Source organism: Penicillium cataractarum (assembly GCF_028827025.1).
Source record: "Penicillium cataractarum strain IBT 29864 chromosome Unknown utg000002l, whole genome shotgun sequence".
In the NCBI taxonomy this organism is placed as follows: Eukaryota; Fungi; Ascomycota; class Eurotiomycetes; order Eurotiales; family Aspergillaceae; genus Penicillium; species Penicillium cataractarum.
Genome location: NW_026622738.1, coordinates 2,183,342 through 2,203,472, shown reverse-complemented (window position 1 = coordinate 2,203,472; position 20,131 = coordinate 2,183,342). Strand labels below are relative to the sequence as shown.

The 20,131-nt window shown below is 51.4% G+C and overlaps 5 protein-coding genes across 5 annotated transcripts; 3 read left to right on the top strand and 2 right to left on the bottom strand.

Annotated features, from left to right (window-relative positions):
• Positions 1–1,371: 1,371 nt before the first annotated feature.
• Positions 1,372–2,244, top strand: N7496_002863 (SAP domain-containing protein; the record flags this gene model as incomplete). Its single annotated transcript, XM_056695794.1, has 1 exon — positions 1,372–2,244. The coding sequence occupies one exon, from the start codon at positions 1,372–1,374 to the stop codon at positions 2,242–2,244; it is 873 nt and encodes a 290-aa protein (XP_056558006.1).
• A 3,097-nt stretch (positions 2,245–5,341) lies between these two features.
• On the top strand, positions 5,342–9,985 carry N7496_002862 (uncharacterized protein; the record flags this gene model as incomplete). Its single annotated transcript, XM_056695793.1, has 1 exon — positions 5,342–9,985. One exon carries the CDS (start codon positions 5,342–5,344, stop codon positions 9,983–9,985), a length of 4,644 nt encoding a protein of 1,547 aa, XP_056558005.1.
• A 917-nt stretch (positions 9,986–10,902) lies between these two features.
• N7496_002861 (annexin) lies at positions 10,903–12,515 on the top strand (the record flags this gene model as incomplete). The annotated part of the gene is made up of 2 exons (XM_056695792.1): positions 10,903–10,924; positions 11,035–12,515. 2 exons carry the CDS (start codon positions 10,903–10,905, stop codon positions 12,513–12,515), a joined length of 1,503 nt encoding a protein of 500 aa, XP_056558004.1.
• A 349-nt stretch (positions 12,516–12,864) lies between these two features.
• N7496_002860 (SH3 domain protein) lies at positions 12,865–15,741 on the bottom strand (the record flags this gene model as incomplete). The annotated part of the gene is made up of 2 exons (XM_056695791.1): positions 12,865–15,582; positions 15,682–15,741. The coding sequence occupies 2 exons, from the start codon at positions 15,739–15,741 to the stop codon at positions 12,865–12,867; spliced, it is 2,778 nt and encodes a 925-aa protein (XP_056558003.1).
• Positions 15,742–16,353: 612 nt separating this feature from the next.
• Positions 16,354–16,929, bottom strand: N7496_002859 (GrpB family protein; the record flags this gene model as incomplete). Its single annotated transcript, XM_056695790.1, has 1 exon — positions 16,354–16,929. The coding sequence occupies one exon, from the start codon at positions 16,927–16,929 to the stop codon at positions 16,354–16,356; it is 576 nt and encodes a 191-aa protein (XP_056558002.1).
• Between the last annotated feature and the right edge of the window lie 3,202 nt (positions 16,930–20,131).

Genomic DNA, 20,131 nt, shown 5'->3' with positions numbered 1-20,131 from the left:
GAAAAACTGGGGCCTGAGATGGGTCGTTTACTTCTATACTCATTGAACTTGCTTCTACCCCATTATGACTTAATTTTACTTGAATTGTGGGCCAATGTTGCAAATTTTAGTATATGTTGGAAATCTCATAAGTCTGAAACCCCGACAAATGCTTCAAAAACATCTTATCAGTCACGTCAAACCAAGACAACTCCCAAGCCACCAATAAATATGAGTAAGCGATTTTTAGAAAGATGATTTAAAAAAAGAGGAAGTTTGAGCAGTTCTAGTTAGGCGGCTTCTCTTGTCTCTTGAAGTAGCGAGTGGATGAACCCGACCAAGTGGGCTCTTTCACAAATCTGGCAATTTGAGATATTTGGCTTTTCTCATCACAGGATCTAGTTGTAGCAATGGACCCAGATCTGATCTGTCAGTACTCACTTTGCGAAGACCTAAAGTCTACAGTGCTTGTTCCTCCTCGTCAAGAATGTGATGCCTCAGGCAACGATAAGTGGCGCAAACTAAAGGAAGCCCGAATGTGGCGCAGTGCATGCAGCATCTTCCACTTTCCACATGGATGCCAGCGAATATTTCAGCTATACCTGGTCAGACAACTGTCAATTATGACTCACAAGTGTACCAGGGACCTGGAAATTCGTTTTGTTGGGCCCAAGCTTCAGCTTCTTGTCGGGGTCATATCCCGCCCATGTGGCGCTGATCGGAGAATTTTGTGTTGTCAGTGGCGTCTACAAACGTAGATTCGATTTCTTATTGATACAATGCATCATGACATATGACCCAGGTCTGAGAGCCTCTTTGATTTGCTGGCACCTGCTGGATAGCAAGGTTTTGGAGGTCTTTACAAGTGACCAAGTTCACCACTCGGAGTTCCCGATGTATATGTTTGTTGCTGCCGGGGGCTATCAGTCGTAGGTACTACTCTGCCAATTTTTTCTGTCGTACAGTAAAGATCTATGTATGGCTACCGAAGGAAAGACTGAACAGCCCATTTCTGAATATAGCTGAAAAAAACCTAATTCTTAGATTTCTATCTGCGTATTGCTAGCATAGCTATAACTAACGTTAGTTAAGGATTGTATGGTAACAGAGCTCCATGGATGCCTCAGGTGTCAATTACCCGTCACCAATATCACGTGATAACCATCATGACCAACGCGGCACTGCCCCCAGGGCGCGTCTCTGTCTCAAGTCAAAGCACCATCTGCAATTCTATCCGATTTCTGCCTGCGAATTTGTCGCGCTATGAATGCTAGTCAACAGTGAACCTCAATATTCCCTTCTCAACCTTTAAAGCGACCGCTCGTTCCCTCCGCGCATCACCCAACCTCACCACATACCACACTCCCTCAATTCCCGACCACCACCAACAAGATGGCGACCGACTACAGCAAGAAGACCAATGCTGAGCTGGTCGAGATTCTGAAATCCCGATCGCTTCCCCACACTGGCAAGAAGGCCGATCTGGTCGCGCGAATCCAGCAGGACGACGAGACCAAATCCGCGGAAGCTGCTCCAGCTCCAGCTGCCGCTCCCGCTGCTACCGCCGAAGATGTCATTGACTGGGACGACGATGTCCCCGCTGAGACTGCCAAACCTTCCACGGAGGCTTCCGCGACTGCCATTGCTGCTGGCGGCAAGGGCCCGGTGGCCAACCCCGTTGCCGTCCCGAATCAGAAGCTCGACGTCGACCCTGCTACGACGAACGACTTGAAGGTGGAATCGGCAGGTGGTGCCGACACTGCAGCTGCACCCGAAGCTGAGACTGCGCCTGCGACCGAGAAGAAGCCCGCTGTGGATTACACTCGTGGCCTTGCAGCATCCGACCTGGAGGCCGAATTGGCGAAGCGCAAGAAGCGCGCTGAGAAGTTTGGCATCATTGAAGATGATGAGACTGCCCGCAAGGAGGCTCAGAAGCAGTTGGATCGGGCGAAGCGATTTGGCACCGGTGCCGTGGCCGAGACTAGCTCTAGTGTTGGTGTCAAGGGTCTTGACGAGGCTCTTCCCGAAGAACGCTCTCGCAAGCGTGGCCGTACTGAGCAGGGTGGTCGTGGAGGCAAGCGACGCGATGTCGGCCGTAACCGCAACCGCCGTGGAGACGGAAACCAGAACCGCAATGCTGGTGGACAGAATGGGAACAGTGGGAAGAGTGCACAGACTGGACAGAGCACGCAGCAGAAAAGTTGGGATGAGAAGGACCGTCTAGCGATGGAAGCTCGCAAGAAGCGTTTTGCGGCCGCCAATTAGATTGTTTTCATTCCCTTTTGTCGCTACTGCACTTCTTTGGCCCATTCGGGTACTTTCTTTTGTGTTTTACATATTCTGGTCTTTCGCAGGGCGTTTGTGACGGTACGATATCAAGGAATTTGAGGGGCAACCATTCAAATCGAAATTTCTTTTCTTGATATTGTAATATACTGATGATATGCTGAAAAAAAAACTCGTGTCTCCACACCAGTAGTGTATACTTTAGAAGATTGATCAAGACTCGATTATGTAGGGCATTGAAGTAAGATATCTGTTCAAGATAGCCGATAGCGAGGGTAATCTATTCTATTGTCATATCATCAACATCTTCTGAAACATTCTCAGCACTTTCTTAATATGTACAAAGGGCCGAAAGGAGCAGCTTCCTCGTGTGCAGTCAGCTGAACTGTGCATTAGCCTCTCGTTCCTGCAGCACCCGCGCTGGCCAGTCTGGCTTCAGAACGGGGCTTCCAACCGGACTGGCCCCTCCAGATCGGCGCCTCTCATACGGGGATCGACGAACCCACACGTCCTGGTAATTGTTGGTCAATGCGAGTGTTGGATACGATCAAAATCCCACGACATGGCTTTTGTCGCACCGGGGAAGACGAGCCGCTTCCAAGTGCGACACCCAGACTCTGAGCTCATTCGCCAATGGGCGAGGCCATCACGCCGTTTTACCGCCAGGACCCACTTGGATCGAGCCACCTCTGGCGAATCTCAGGCCTAAGCTGCTGTTTTTAGAGTGTGGCTTCATGGATTCGATCCAGTCAAGGCGGCAAAGAGGTCAATGAGCGCAGCGAACGCCTTTATTGTTGGGATGTCGAGTGGAGCAGCACAATAAACGGACCTAACCCTGCTGCAGCGGTCCCAAACGGGGGTTAACCACGGATTTGGAGATGAGGTTATACACTAGATACTACACCCTCGAGACCATTGAGGATGGTTACTGGCTGACCCGATTCATACCAGTCCAACAAAAGATGCGAGCTCATTACTCTTCCAGGAAAGAGACTGGACCCCACAATGGCTTTTTGGGGGCGATCGGCCCTTTGTCCTGAGTCAGATTCTCGGAGATTTTGGGGGGTCATTCTGGTCCAAAGCTGGTTCAACGCCCAAGGCTCGGGACGGCCCTTTGGTTGTACCAGACTTCAAACAAACGGCGTTATGGGTCTGTCATATCTACTGCAAGGACAGGTGGAGCGCAGTCTACAAACCTCGTAAAGAGTACAGAGTGCCCGGGTGGAGAATCAGTGACAGCTGAACCCATACAAGCGAGGGTGGTTTCATAATCATCTATGACGACTTCTGCACCAGGCCAATGCATGGCCCTTCAGAAGAGGCACGTTGGTTAATTCTCCGAACTCTGAGGAGGAACGCCCCAAGCCTCGCACGTTCACCTTCGATTTCCATGGCAGCATGGCTACTGCAGAAAATTAAACAAAACCGAGCAAACCTGGGAGCCCCCAAAAAAGCAAAGCTCAAGCCATGCTTTTGGGGGAGGATCGACGGTGCAGTCAGATCGGGGTCGGCGTCCCCGATCGATGAGTTGTCAACGAGGCGAGGCAGACGCAAACGCGGAACTACTGGTTCCTGGCGGCATAATCGCGAAGAAGGATACAGTCATTCAGCTTGATTTACTAGCTGATCCTTCGCTGGTATTTACCAGTAGATAGAGTGCGAATCGTGGGCTTTATTCTCCGGCAGTTGCTCAGTGATGGTCGATAGGCGGATGGATGGGCCGCCCATTGCACGCCACTCGCGAAACCGCATCCTGTCATGCTGTGTCCACCGATCCTGGCCAGTCTCATCGGCTAGCGACTCAGGTGATTTGGTCTGCCCGGGCAAACGCCGCTGATAGCCTTTCGATCCGTCGATGGGGTTCTGACCAACGATAGCGACTTGTATCCGGGGAAAAATGACAGTCCCGAATAGGCTGGACCCAGTTCCCCTCCATGCGGGTCTCCGTGCGCGAATTCTGGTATTCACTGGGCTCCCTGGATTATTTTCTCGGTGCTCCGTCCATAGAACGATAGTCCCTCCATCGGGATAGGACTAAAAAAGATTAACTTTGGAGACTCGTTTTGGGGCCGTTGCTTCAAACTGCATTCAGCGGCACGGCTTCTGTTCACAGGGCCCTGGCGCCCACACAGTCTCGACTCGTCACAGCCGTAGTCACAATTTCTCTACCCAATTATCGTACAGATTTTGGGTCTTCTCCTGTCTAAGACCGGGACTGCCGTCAATCGCACAACCCTTCGAATGCCACTCTGTGCATTTTATATGGCCAGGGCAGACTAGAGGGCTTTTTCCAAGTCTTGACAAACCCCCACTTTGAAGGGGGGAAATCCGAGTCAGCACCGTACAAAACGTCCACTTTGCGGTTTCTACAGGGATTTCCGACCTTTTCACTCCTCTAGACTACGACTTTCAATGCCCTCGTTTTTTTTGTTCATTCTATTCTCTTTCATTCTTTTGCTCTCTCTCTCTGCCTGATTTAGGCTCGTATGGATCGCTTACCTCTGACGTGGCCGAGACTAGTGGAAAACCCTGAGATTTCGGTGCCACACTGCTCCAGACTGTGGCGAAGCAGCTGCAGCTCCTGGCGTGGTCGATCAGCGTGCTAAAGTCGGTGAATTTCCATCTTTTTATCTACCTGACGTCTGCTGTTTTTTTCTTGATAGTTTCTATGTCTCATGCTTAATGACCCCTTGCAGATAATGTTGATTAATTTTTTTTGTTTGATTCTATAGTTCGACATTGCACGTGTTCTGGGATACCCTGGACGTCGTCTACTACTTCAACCTTTTCTTTTACTCCTCCTTCTGTCCCCACTTTACATCTATTAATACTTCCGAAGCTCGTGTCCTGGAGACCCTTCGTCAAAAAGTAATGAGTTGAATGCTGTACGTTCAAACTATGTGGATTATCTGCTACTCGACCCTTTGAAACTCATGAAACCAGGTATCAGTTTAGCGCCGTTACTTTCTACACACCTCCCATACGCCCGTGATGATTACGATTCTGGACTACATGAGCCCATTCCTCAAATTACAGTCTCAAGATTGGAACCGGAGACTCCTGACAGTGTCGCACCATGTCGTCGTACAATATGGGCGGCCGTCGTATGCCGTCGAATGATCCTTTCCTTCCTGCACCTGCATCACATCCAGGGCCAACCAACTCAATGTCTACCTATGCCCCACGGCTTCCTCGGTCTCAACTAGCAAGACCAACCAACTACACAACAAGAACTGGTCGGGCATCTTCTCTATCAGCTGCGGAAGATTCCCGTTCAATTACCGCATTGCCACCGGTAACATACCAGCTATCGAATCATGCGAATCGGCTGTCACTGTTACCACGTCCAAGTACTGGTGGTACAGGATCATCCCCGTCTCCTGCATCGACTGTATCGCCTCACACCCCGGCTTCATCGATTCCCTCATCTCTCTCCGCCTCCGATCTAACGACCCCTTCTCCATTTGCACAAAGCTATCAAGCTCCACCGGTCAACCCGCCCAAACGAACACGCAATGTTCTTCGCAGAAGGGCACCGACAATAGGAAAACATGTGGAGCAGAACCAATCTCAGAAGCTTAGTCTGGTCATTCCGCCAACCGTTCAACCTGTCGATCTGAGGGAGCCTAGACTGCCGAGACTGCCCGACACCTATTCTGCGGAACCTCCATCATCATCCCAAAGTACGTCAGATAGGATGGAGAATAGTGCAGTGGATACTCCAAGAACCCAGGAGCCGATAGAACTGGCCAGTCTTCGTACTACTGTCAACCCTCAGAATTTACCACCGCCTCCCGTTCCTTACTATCCCTCTGCGAGTACGCCATCTACTCGTTACTCCGAGTCTCCTGGCATGTGGAGCCGGGGCTCGACCCCAACCTCATTATCTTCCTACTCGCCGGGAATCATGCACTCGTCAAAGGTTTCACGCATGAGACAGCCAAGCCCATCCCAGACCCGACTTCCAGTGATCTCGCCACAATCAGCGCATGCAAGCCCCCAAAGTGCTCCAGCCGAACAAGCGCATCCAAAGGGTTCAAGGTCAGGACTTCCGAGGAAATCACCCGCACTTGGATCTGCTACGGTTACGACAGGCAAAAGTCAATCCAATGTGAAATCCACCCCTGGAAATATTCGAGGCCCTCCGCACAGTCCCCCACCGAGGAAGTCATCCGTCAACTTTAGTCCACCCAGAGATGCCCCTTCTAAGAATCCTGATATAGACATTGACCAGGCCAGAAAGGAAGTCGAAGAGGCAGAGTGCGAGCTCTTCAATTCGCAGAGACCAAGAGCTCCATCAATCTTTGAGATAAGCATGCCTAAAGTCCCAAAGACACCACCACGGCCAAGTCGAGAAGGCACCCATCGCTTGGATCTAGAGACGTCCCCTGTGATTCAAAGCAACCTACCTTATCTACGGTCGACTGGTCACAAGCGACGCGAATCTATGGAGAAGAATCGGACCACCCAACTTCCGTCTGCTGTCGTTTCAACAGACTCTTTACTATCCAAGGACTTGTCTCGAATTCCCTCTCGAGAGGCTGGATCTCCAGTGCTAGCCCGGAAATCACCCAAAACCTTGACCAAGGAGCCACCAAAGGAGAAACTCGACCCGAAAAAACCTGCAGCTCAAAAGAAGTTTGGTCTGTTCTCCAAGAAGTCAAAGCCAGACCTTGATGCTGCCACTGATGACCAGGGTAGACCTACGAGGAAAGGACCGGCTGCTGGAACCGGTCATGAAGGATATGGAAAGTACTCGCAGCGTGGTAGGAAATCGAGTGCTAGCAGTGCTAGTGGTGTCAGGACCCGTTCAACTAGTACGACACGAAGCACATCCCGTTCGGTCTCAAGCAGCAAAGGGAGTATGTCATCTAGTCGTCCGGATCTCGACCTGGATGATTTCCTCGCAAGTCGTCTCGAGCCCGTTTTCATCAGCGGTGGAGGAATGGACGGTGCAACGCTTTCACGAACTGTGAGTGAGCAGAGCATTAGTAGCATGAGTGTGACGTCTTCAAACCTGCCTCGCCCGACACCCCTCACATCTTCTACTGTTCAATCAACCGAGTCATTGGCAACTTCTACTGGCACCTTTGGTGATGCGGCCCCTCGCAGCGAGTCGACAAATAGCCTCAGACCAAGCAGGAGTAAAAGCCCAGAAAAGAACCGGACACCGGCCACTCGTCAACAACCAAAGTCTCGCATGCCAGTTCCCAAGAGCAAGAAAACTGGTTTCTATGCCAATCCAGATGCTGCAGCAACCAGTACATCGCTTTCCAGCAATACCTCGAGCACTGTCGTCATGCAGAAACCGAAACCGATACCGGTTGCGACTACTAAACAGGAGGAACCCACAAAGCCTGAACCACCACAGCCGAAGAAAGGGAAATCTTCAAGATGGAATTTGTTCCAGAGAAGCCGTACCAATGAACCAAGCGCCGCTCCACCGGCTTCCCTCGCTCCTCCATCTCATACGGCTCAACTTCATGCTGCGATTTCTCCGGTGCTCAACAGCCGTCCCATCGCTCACTACGCTCTTGTGGATGCCGATTCAGACGAGCTCGATGATATTCTCAACCACATTGAAGACTCGCCTCCAACGGAAGAAGAGCAGTACATTGCGCCAGTCGAGGTACCTGCCAGCCTGAACATCAAAAAGCGACATCCCTCCATCCTACTACCATCGCCCCCTAAGCTGCATGGCGAGTTCGAGCGAGATAATCGACCGTCACCAAGAACCGCCATGTTTAACCAAAACATGACGGGCCCAGATCCTGAGAGCAGCCCTGAAGATCGTCGCCCGAGACGGCTGGCTTCCGTGGGCCGAATCCCGAAAGTGGTGTCGAGACGCGATAGACACCATATACCGGCCATGCATTCATTCTCTCGGCCATTCAGCACCTCAGAGTCGCCGTCGCTGGTGGCACCAACATTGGAGGGCACAGGTGATTTCCCTGGCCTTGGTGGAATTCCTTTGGCCGATATCCCCAGCAGTAAGCCAGGAGATTGGGGCTATGGTTTCAACCCAGCTTTTAGTGCCCCAGAGGCAGCGAGTGCTTTGGAGTTCCTTGCTGGCCCTTATCTAGCCAGCGAACTCATCCACTTCTCTCCCAACAAGGGCTCTCCTTCATCAGGTAGCTCTGGTGCCTTGGCGGCTGTCACAGCTGTGGTACCCAAGCCTGGTACTGCACCGACTGAGGATGAAGTATGGAACGAGTATGACGATTTGATTGACGTTCTCTCTCCGGAAGAGGAAAAGCCAGAAGATACTGGCAAGACCGAAGAGGATGGCAGATTTGAGATGGCGACAATGGCTAGCAAGGCGTTGCAGGATGAGCTGAACAATGACAATTCCCTCCAGCCGCCACCATTTTCGCCCGCTGGCGCTTCTTCTCGTGATAGCGGCGATTCCGTCCATCTGCGTCGGTCAAGGATTGTCTCGGCTTTGCATTCCTCCATTGGACCATCAACACAGGCATCTTATAGCAATCTGATTGCTAGCTATGGTGATCCGGAGGTCATGTACAGCCCTGCCAATCCGACACAACCTTCGCTGGACCCCGTTCAGGAGCAACAGTCTACATTCCTCCAGTCCCTTGCTGCCACTCCCGCACCAAAGCCTAAATCCAATGAGCTCAAAGATTTTCCAGGATGTTCGGAGCGTGAGTGGGATGTAGTCACGAGTACCAACATGCGATCTGCGTCCCTCATGACTAGTCGATGGCTATCATTTGGGCGGGTTCTTTTCAGTCCCGCGCACAACCATGTCAAGTCCGGTGCACATGGAAGGATTCTCGTGATTGATGGACTGGGTAACGATGACTGGTCATTCTACTGCTCCTTGACCTATCCGGACGCCGAGGTTTACAGCTTGAGCGGTCGTCCAGTCTCGACTGCGATTCCCCATCCTGCAGCGTTGCAGCCTCCACCCAATCACCACACGGTGTACCACGCTGGACTCCAGAATCCTCTGCCATTCCCCAAAGACTATTTCACCGTTGCTGTTTTGCGTTTCCCTGCCGCAAGTTCCGAGGTTATCCAGAACAACATCGTTCAGGAATGTCGTCGCGTTCTTCGATCCGGTGGCTACATCGAGATGAGTCTTCTGGACCGAGATATGGTCAACATGGGCGTTCGCACTCGCAAAGCAGTCCGTGGCTTGAAGGAGATGACTTGTCTTGCCAACTCGAGTATTAGTCTGAAGCCGACGAGCGACAGTATCCAACGTCTGGTCGGCACCCAAGGCTTCGATAACCTCCGTCGTTGCATGGTGCGCATCCCCGTCGCAGGAATGGTTGTCAGATCCTCCGGCTCGACAACATCCTCCTCGAACAAATCTCTGTCTGCATCAGCCACGACTCAATCAACAGCATTCTCGCTCCCCGCCATCTCTGTCTCAACCGCAACGGGCAGCCAAAGCACCCAACCCGCATCCAAGTCGTCAGTTTCAGACGACAACATCTCCCTCGGAGACCTCCTCTCCGACCCTTCCCCCTCCGCCGCCAACGACGAGTCCATCGCCAAGATCGTAGCTCGCGTTGGTCGCTGGTGGTATACCAAATGTTACGAAGAGCCCGCCCTCCACGACACCGGTGATCACGACCTTAGCATGTGGAATGACCGCAAGGTTCTACGCGAGTGTCAGAAGCGTGGGACTGGATTCCGCATGCTCATTGCCTACGCGCAGAAACCGAGTGAGAAGAGGCGCACGGCAAGCGTGTGAACGAAATTGAAACGATACCCCTGACCGATATGAATTATTTTCCTTTTGATGAGTGTTATGTTTCACGATTGAAATCTGGATTTGGATATTTAATTTGCATGATTTCTTTTTTTTGTCTCTTTTCTAATTCTGATGAATACCCTCACAGCTCTTTGGTTTATTGTTGTTGCTATTTGTGTTTGTTGTTTATGAGCATTTGGTGGAGAGGCAAGCTTTATTTCCAAGACTTGCATTGACCTCGCGGTCTCGAATATTTGATGTTGTCTCAGCTATTCTGAGAATTTTAGCGTGGCATTCGTTATGTTGTTCTATTGGTGATGACTGGTTGATGGTTTGCATCTCATGGGCTGGACTTTTGTGATGTCATTCGCTTCTATATTTTTTTTCTATACTATAAGCAGGACTTGATAGATAATAATTGTGACGAATATGCTATGACTTTCTCGGAGCTCCTTGGTAGGCTAAGTAGTAACTTTGACAGTCAGAGATCTAAAGAGAGACCTAGTCCGAGAACCCCTACTTGATTGAGGGTTGTAATGAATTGAAGTAATCAGAAGTACTATCTGATTCGCGGCTTTGAGGTCCGACTGGATGTAGTCAGTCTACAGTACGAAGACAGCATGGGACAATTCACTAGCCACAGTCCGACCACAAGGCTACTGTAGTAATACGAGCGATACCCATAATTAATTTCGACTTCTCAGCGAACCAGTGGAATGACAAGACCAGGCCCAGCATTGGCAGACGTCAATGTGTTCCTTTCCACAAGGCTGTGCTTTCCCACTAGAGAAGAACTACTGCGCCACACACGAACCCGAGGAGTACCAAGGAAGCTCAGCTCGTACCCACGACTCGCTATTTAACTCGCGTTTACCCCTCGTCTGACACCTAAACATCTCTCCTTCAGTTTTCGCATCATGTCTTATCAATACCCTAATCGTGAGTGAACCCCCACCCCCCTGATGAGGCTGCTCCGGCCTAACCCATCGGAATGCGGGGAATTCCTTTTTGCTAGTAAACTAACGCGCCTTTTTTTGCAGAACAACAAGCGCCTTACGGTTACCCTCCTCAGGGCGCCCCTCAAGGCGCACCTCCCCAGGGCTATCAACAAGGTTACCAACAGGGTTATCAACAGCCTCAGTACCCTCAACAACAATACGGTGCTCCTCAGGGCGCACCCCAGGGTGCTCCTCATGGTGCCCCTCCCCCGCAGGGTCACTATCCTCCCCAGCAGGGCTACGGCCAGCCGCCTCCCCAGCAACAGGGATACTACGGCGCTCCTTCACCTCAACCACCTGCTCCATACGGTGCGCCCCCTGCCCATCAGGGCGGATATCCTCCCCAGTCGCAGCAGCCACCACAACAGCCCTATGGCCAAGCTCCGCCGGGCCAGCATTACCCTCCTCAACAAGGCCAACCTCAGCACGGTCAACCACCGCAAGGCTACGCCCCTCCTCAACAAGGCTATGCCCCTCCCCAACAAGGCTATCCCCCTCAACAAGGCCCGCCTCATGGTGCCCCCATGCACGGTGCGCCCAACTCATACGGAGCTCCCATTGGCGCGCCAGCTCCCCCATCCCTTGGCTACGTCCCCGGCCAAGTCGCGCCGGGCGATTTCCGCGCTGAAGCCGACGCCCTCCGTAAAGCGATGAAGGGCTTCGGCACGGACGAAAAGGCCCTCATCCAGGTCCTCTCCCGCCTGGATCCCCTCCAAATGGCCGGTGTCCGCGCCACATACACCAAGCATATCGGCCGCGACTTGTACAAGGACGTCAAGTCCGAGACGGGCGGGAACCTCGAACAAGGACTGCTCGGCGTGATCGAAGGCCCGCTCATGTTCGACGTGGCATGTGCCCGGGAAGCCGTCGAGGGCGCCGGCACCAAGGAATGGCTCCTGAATGACATCCTCCTCGGCCGGTCCAATGCCGATCTTCAGGCTATCCAGAAAGCCTACGAGCGCACGTACCACCGCAAACTGACCCGCGACGTGGAAGATGACCTCTCCTTCAAAACGGGCGAACTCTTCAAGAACGTCCTCCGCGCAACCCGCCACGAAGACTCCGTCCCGATAAACCCGCAATCTATCGAGGCCGAAGTGCGCACCCTGCACGACTCTACTGCCGCCCGCATCGTCAACAATGTGACCGAGGTATGCGGGATTTTCACGCGCAGTTCGAATGCCGAGTTGCGCGAGATCGATCGCGCGTTCCAGGCGCGGTATCATGCCCCGCTGGATAAGCATGTCGAGAAGGAGTTCTCGGGTCATATGGAAGATGCGTTGTTGCATATGTTGCGGACGGCGACGGATCCGGCCATGCGGGATGCTATCCTGCTGGAGGAGTGTATGGCGGGTATGGGGACGAAGGACGAGAGGTTGATTGTGCGGGTTGTCAGGGTTCATTGGGATAGACAGCATAAGGAGGCAGTGAAGCGGGCTTATAAGCGTCGGTTCGGCAAGGATTTGATTGCTCGCGTTCGGGAGGAGACCTCGGGGGATTATGAGAAGTTGATGGTTGCGTTGTTGGAGTGAGCCACTTTCTCAAGGGGATTTTGGGTTTGGAAGGAGGCTATTTGAAAGCATTGTTTTGTGCTTCTCGATTTGGCTTTGTACTTTAATTATTTTTTCGTGATCTTGATACCAGTATATAGTGACGTTAGGGATGAGATTATGTTTGCATGACACAAATATCCTGTCGATTCATAAACTATAGGAGAACCTAAGCACTGGTAATCGTCACAGACTGAGAAACTGGATAAATTTCGTGATCGCCTAAGTTTACATGCATTCATATCCTGTCGTGATCATCATAATATTCATGCAAAGCCATAATCAAAATGCAAAATTCCAACTCACAACACCCAAGACACGAACAGCTAGCTCATTTGATCTCCCCCACAACAACGACATGAGTTCCAGGAAACAAGCCCGTCCGACCAGCATAACTACCCCAGAACCACTCATCATTGACATCATCCACTTCCTTGATCTCAGCACCCCGAGGGAAGACCAGTTCATCTTCATTCTCTTCCCCATGGAAGTAGGACCACTTAGCCTGCACGACGAGCCCGACACCTCCATCCGGTGGGAAACGACGGAAGGGTCCGCCGTGCTGGGAAGTAGGTGTACCGCTGCCGTGACCAAGATCCGAAGATGAGGCGCCGGGATTGTTACTGGTGGGTGAAGAGACGGAGCCACGGAGACGAGAAGCCTTCTTTCGGCGCTCTGATCCTTCTTTCCAGCTCCAGTAGCCGTTTCCTCGGTCCGGTGATGCGGGACTACTAATAACTGGAGAGGAAGAAGGGGATTGTCCGATGTGCTCGTCTTGAAGCGCATTGCCACCGACTAGATCGCGTACGATGACTCGTCTTTGGCCGTCATCTCGGTCCTCGAAACCGACAATGATCATCCGGTGGGAGGCTAGACAGCGTCTCCAGCCGTTATGCCCGTTCTCCTTGCTGATCTTGGAAGTTGCTACTAGCTTGAGGTAGCAGTTTGTGCAAACATCGTAATCACCGTCATTGCATTGTAGGCAATGGAAACGTGTCACCGAAGCGGGGATTGGATACGTGCAGATGTCGCAGTTGGTGGAGAAGGCGAGTGTTTTGAAGCTTTCCGAGTCTGATCGAGAGAGGGAGGTATTTGTATCGGCAGGTGTACTTGTCGCTGATAGCTTTGGGCCGCCAGTAATACGCCGAATAGGCAACAAGGGATGCGTGCAGCATCTTCCTTGATTGACGCAGCGGTTACAAAAGCCCCAATCACCCTCGTTGCACTTGCTGCATTTCCAAAAACAGTCATTGGCCGGGGACTGGCAAATGTCACAGAAGAGTCCCGATATGAGACGGCGCGCAGGATTGTCATTCGTGATCTTCCTTTCGCCACTGGTAACGACTTGTGCGTTCTCCGAGGGCCGCTCATACTGGAAGGAGCGCAGTATATGACCACTTTGGCGCATCTTGGCTGGGCGATGATTTGGAGATGCAAGGATCTTTTGGTATATCGCTTGCGCAGAGGGATCGAAGCCATTGGCGCGGGAAGAGTCTCCGGAGGGATAATCTCCGTCTGTCCGATAACACCGCAGACAGAGATGATAGTCTGGGTCTTTGCATTTGTTGCACTTTTTGTGCACATCATATTGAATGTCCGGCGTTCCACAGCGATCGCAAGAGATGGAGGGCTCCACATATTGCGCAGTAAAATGTGGGAGCACGCTCCATCGTGATGAACTCGGTCGCCTGTGAGACCTTGGCGGGACAAGAGGCGGGGAAGATACTGGTGCTGATTGATCTGTCGGCGTTGAGTTGTGGGGAGAACTGAGTTGTGGTGTAGAAGCTGAAGCCGAGGTTGGGGAACTCGTTACAGGTTGGCTGGTGACGACTCTGGAAGAGCCTCGCTCTCTTCCTGCGCTCATCCATGCGTCTGATATGCCCTGATCTGACTCCGTTGCACGTCGTGGCCGGCTCGAAGAAGATTCTGCTCTTGTTCGCGCATTCTGGGAGCTGCGCGTGCGTTCGGCTGTCATATCGCTCGAGGATCGGACGGCTGGTCGCAACATGTCTTCTGAGGTTGATGCTTGATTCACTCCGACAGGGGAGGTACGCCGGCGGCCATCACCCTGTTCCGAGTTCCTTCGGTGGTGGTTTGGCGTCGGGCGTGACGTAGGTGGATCAAATAAGTGCGGTCTAGTTGCAGGCGGGCGTCTATCGGTATTGTCGCGAGTGGATGGGGTTGGAGCAGTCTCGCTCGGTCTTTGCACTGATTGCGACCGGGAACGAGGAGTTCGACTGGAATCTTCAGGAGACTGCCTGCGTCTTTGCCCTTGCGCGCGCGGTTGTTGCATATGACTCCTACGATAGGCATCTGCAATTCGCTCACTAAGTTCTTCCTCTTGTGTAGCGCTAAGATTGTCGAAGTCAATATCATCCAGTAACCCTTCTTCAAGGATCTGTCGCAAGATCTCCTCTTGCATTGTCTCGGCCTCGGACGACAAGCTGAGTAGGGAACGCAAGCTCGACTGGTGTTCCACGCGCCTCGCACGTTCTGAATCGCCGTGGGCCCGCGCCGAGCTCTGCTGTCGCTCCGAATCTTCGCCCCGCCGACGGCGGGATCGCCCATCTTCTGTGGATCGCTCAGGATTGCTGCTCCTATCGCGTGTCCTCTCCGACTGTCCTGCTCGTCTAGCCTCCCGCCGTGCCTGTGCGCGACTCTCGCGGAGACTTAGTTCCTGAACTTCCCGCAGCACTCTCCTATCATCCTCATCATCTTCGCTATTATTGTCCTCCTGTGGAGGGGGAAGAGGGGGAAAGACCGACTCCCCGGGATTGTATCGCCCCGCGATTTCTTCTTTCTCGTCGGCAGATCTGGCACGGTCGGGGTGCGCTGCCAGCACCATGTCAAGTAAGGTTGTCACGGTAGCATTTGTTCGAGTACGAAGTACTTCAGCGCGACATGATGGACAGGTAAATCGAGGAGACGTGTCAGACGACGAGCGACGCCGCGAGCCTTGCGCCGTAAACCATTCCTTCAAGCAGGAACCGCAAAACGTGTGCAGACAGTCAAGGAGTGTGAGGGGCTGGTAGAGCAGCTCCGTACAGATCTATGCGCAAAAGGCGGTGTTAGTTAGGCTTCAATGTAAGGGACGCAGACCACAGGAATGGAAGGGTTCTGGAAGATGATCATCCCCAGCCGCACATACCGAGCATCCCAGCTCCTTCTCGAGGTCAGCCAACCCAGGCGGGGGTTGCGCTTGAGGCATGAGTAGAAAGAGAGTTGTAGAAGGCAACCAAGAGGGGGAAAGCCCAAACACGATCCAAGGAACGTGTGGCGGTGGGAAGCGGAGAAGCAGGTGAACCGAGGAAACCAAAAAGGCGGAGGCGAGGGTCAAGTGGGAGAAATTGACTCCACTAAGCTTATCGCAGTCCCGCTTTCATCATCATCTACTCTACAAGTATACTCTTATTTCACTAAATTTTCATATGTGAGATTGAACTTGCTGACTAGAATCTCCAAAATGTGCTATAATTTTAGGCACTTGCTGATTAAAAGCTCTGTATCCTCGAAAGCTGGGTTGCGGTTTCATCGTCCCACCAGGCGTCGCAGTTTAACTGGCTCTTGAAACAAAACACGGGCTTGTCACCCCACAATGGGAATTACAGACACGAGGAAGAGATGCTGAGAAACAATCCTAATCGAATCTGAATGTCTCAAATGACAGAAGTGCCGAGTGTAGTCGTGTCGTCCAAATTGACTATGCGAGCCTATGAAAAGTGGATATATAGATCTTAGATACCTACCTAATCTCTCAAATACCAACATATAGCCCTAGAGACAAGGTTCTTGTCGTGATGCTACTAGTATAAATATAGCTTCATCTATTTGCTTCAATCACCGGTTCCAATTCCTCATCGCTCCAACCAGCCTTTCGTAGAATCTTGCAAAGAATCTCCGTCTTCCCAGCCACATATTGACCAATATGTTCAAAGTCCATATCCTCCATATTACTCTTCACTCGTGCATATTCCTCCCGCAACTCTCGATCCTCCAACAACACTCTCCTCACATCGAGATGATTCCTCAATGCTAAACACCCCTCGACCACAACGTATGTATTACGCCGTAGCTCTCCGGGTGCTCCTATGCCGTGAGCTGCGTCAAGTTTTCCATATCCCGGCTGTCTAAATGCGACACGGCCAGGAATATTCATTTCACCGCAGTCAGTATACCCTGCGTCCGACAGGGCACTCCGTGCGGCCTCGAGGGAGGATGCCGGGATGATGATGTCGATGTCAAGGACAGGTTTGGCTTTCATAGAGGGAACCGACGTGCTTCCAACATGTTCGATCGAAATAATTGGCACGTCTTTGAGAATTGACGAGAGTTGCTCTTGCACTTTGCGGAACTTGAGCGGCCATTCAGGATTGTAGGGCTCCAGTATGACCTTCATTTTGGCCAGAACAAAAGCTCTGAAGCTTGATTACTTTTAGCTGGGCCGTACCGAAGGCAAGTGGTCACAGGGCAGCGTCGAGGCTAATGAGCAATGAGCTGGGAACTCGCGAGGACGATTGTCTGTCTCCAGCTCAGCAGTTCAGGGGGCATAGAAAAGGTAGATTGTTGAACAGTTGGCCGTCACTTTGGGTTTCGTCAGATCCGATGGAGTATGCTGAAAGAAATCATTATCCAGCATAAACATTCATCTGCGCTCAATATAGCTTCTTGTAGCTATTGTCAATATCACGGCATACCCAAGCCGTGTTCAGGCTGAGATATACGACAAGCGCAGCAGTGTGAGCAATGGCACCTTTTGTGAGATGAGGTGGTGATTCTGAGATTGCGTGCCTGATTAATAAGCTCTAGCGCGAATCACTGTTGTTGCCTAAACGAGGGTATCTCGTGTTTTGGGACATCGTGGTCGTCCATGACTTTGACTGTACAGATGATGAAAACTCGAAAGATAATTCAGTCATGGAAAGAGAGAATAACTTCAATGTCCATTGCAAAGGAGATTTCTCGATTGATTCCTATCTGTCTGTATGGTTTCGGTTTTCAACCGTGACCCCAGATTATGATAATCAGACTCTCTCCACTTGTTCTGTCTATTCACAGCCACTGTGTGACTTTGATTGTTTTCGAGTTTGGCTGAAGAACATTTCAATAGATATCAAAGTCTTGGTGAAACGGCCTGATACAATCTTAGCACGTGCCAACACCTTTTCTTGTTGTGGGACATTCAACATACCTAACTCATCCTACAGCAATGAGAGTATCACAGCTGCATGCTCTGAGATGTCCAATTGCGCGACTGAGTTATCTTGTAAATCTTGACAGGAGCTTCGAATCTGACTCGAGCTTCAGTTGGGTCGACCGTAAAGGACTGGATGCGCTTGATGAGATTGTTGGACTTGATGTAAAGAACAATCAGAACTGCAGCTGCCCTCAATATAGGGTATCTTTGATTGTGGAGGTCTAGTAGATATTCGAATTAATATCCCTTCTAGAATGTTTCTCTGCATCTTTCAAGACACCTTATGGTTTTGGGGCTGTCTGGGAAGAAGCTAATCTCATGAACGGAAGTCACCGTGCTTCCTGTCTTCATGGGACTTCATTTTTCAATTTGATCATGAATCTCCGAGCATGTTTGAAAATGGAACCATACTCACCGCGGGAAACCTTGAGAAAAACGCATCCGGTCGCTCAAGCCCCCCACAGACGAGACTATGCAACGAATTGCATAACGGGCAACCTATCTAGAGCACAATCAAAATTTCAACGATCAACAACTACATCAATACCCACAATCAAGCAAACATTATAGATAATTCCAGAACCAACTACTATACATCAGTGGTGGCGGAAATACTGCAAGACCAGTCCCTAAACTCATATGTTGCACCAACCTAACCCCTTCCTATTGGAAGCAACCCGAATACCTCCCAGTGACTTTACGACTACATTCCCGAAGCAAAAAGGCCCCTGCCATGTACAAACCAGTCCCAAACACTTCAGGGTCGCCACAGAAGGGGGGAAGAAGAGGGATCCAACCGCAAAGTTCTCCTCAACAAACCTCCCCTGTCTTTGCAAAGTTTTTTCAGACGTCCTCTACGGCGTTGTGGTGGCGTTGCTGAGCCAACTGATTCCAATAAAAGAAGGATCTGAGCGATACGGTGTGAAGAGGGGAAGGGTAGAAGGAGAGTGTGAATGTGAAGAATTGAGTTTCTGGTTTGTCTTTGTTTACGGGGGAGAGATAGCGTTAGCGAGGACCATTGTGGCTCTGGAAGGGCCGGAACGCCGGATCGCTTTGTTTGCCCTTGTAGATTGTGCTAGGGGTTATGTATCAGGTGATGGTTTTCCAAGAGCTCTATCTGTGTTACCGAGAGATCCGGGGGCGCTGGTTAGAGGCATGCAATGGGTCATCTATCACGGATCTCCCGGGGTGCGATGCGGGCAGGAGATGGTACTCAGCCTTCTGGGCAAAAGTTTGGGCAGAATCATCTAGTATTTCATCGTATAAACGTGGGAAATGTTAGTTGTACTGCACCCAGATATTCGGAGATTAGTTGAACGCCTGTGCCGGTTGTGGCTGATAGTATTACAGTACAGAGCGCAAGGAGGAGCTGAAGATTGAAGGCCGGGGAAGAGAGGAAGAGCGGGCCGGAGATAGGCTAGTTGAGAAGGATCGAGAGAGGAGACCAATGCTGGTTATCCCTTTCTCCTCACTCGACTATGCTGCCAATCTAGGCCACGTAAGGGCAATGCATGAGCGTTGGGGACAGTGCTGGGTCGAATAGCATAAGCGCGGGGTATTTCACCCCCCGGATTGACCTCGGAAAACAGCTAGGTCAGCACGAGAACGAGGTCAAGGGTGAAAAGTGAAAAGTGAAGTGGCAGATAGCAGGGGCCTTCTGCACCCCGCAATCCCAAAGGCCGGAGGGCGCATGCATTATGACTTGTCTCCGCGGGGGGAAGCTGATATCTACAGTTGCTATGTTGATAGCAGTGCCCAGAGCGTTGGCAATCAGACGGTTAGTTCCACTATTCTAACTACATAGTCCACAAGTACACATTGACTGATAGGATGCTCGGCAATTCCTAATGTGGAGTGTTCCGGTGTGGATGCTGTGGATATTTCTCCAACATTACTCCATATGGAGTATACAGTATGTATAGAGTATGGAGCACTGCCCCCCCCCCCCCCCCCCCCCGAACTCCAGTCCTCTCCAGAAAATTAGAACCTGAATCCTTCAAAGTCTCCGCTTGAAGATGTTGATCCACCGTGCCCGCGTACCTGTGCGGGTAGCAGATCAGCTCTTTGACTGGCTCGTAGATGGCTTGGCTGCGACAGGGAGCTTGATAGCTATGACCTTCCCCCTCACTAAGGTATATCCATGTAACTAGTATCCATGCATACTAACATGCGCAGACGGGAGATTAACAACGAGTCACAGTAGCTAACGCAGTCTGGTCTATTTTAGCAAAAAAACAGACAATCAAAGGCCCCAAGGATTGAAATGCTCCACCCGACCAGCCGGGTCTAATTGACGTTATGCAGGACTAGCTACTAGACTGGGCGTAATTGACCTCGCAAATCAGTTTCTAGTTTTCATCTATCGACGACCACCTTAGCGCCCCCAACAAAAAGGGAGCGCAAA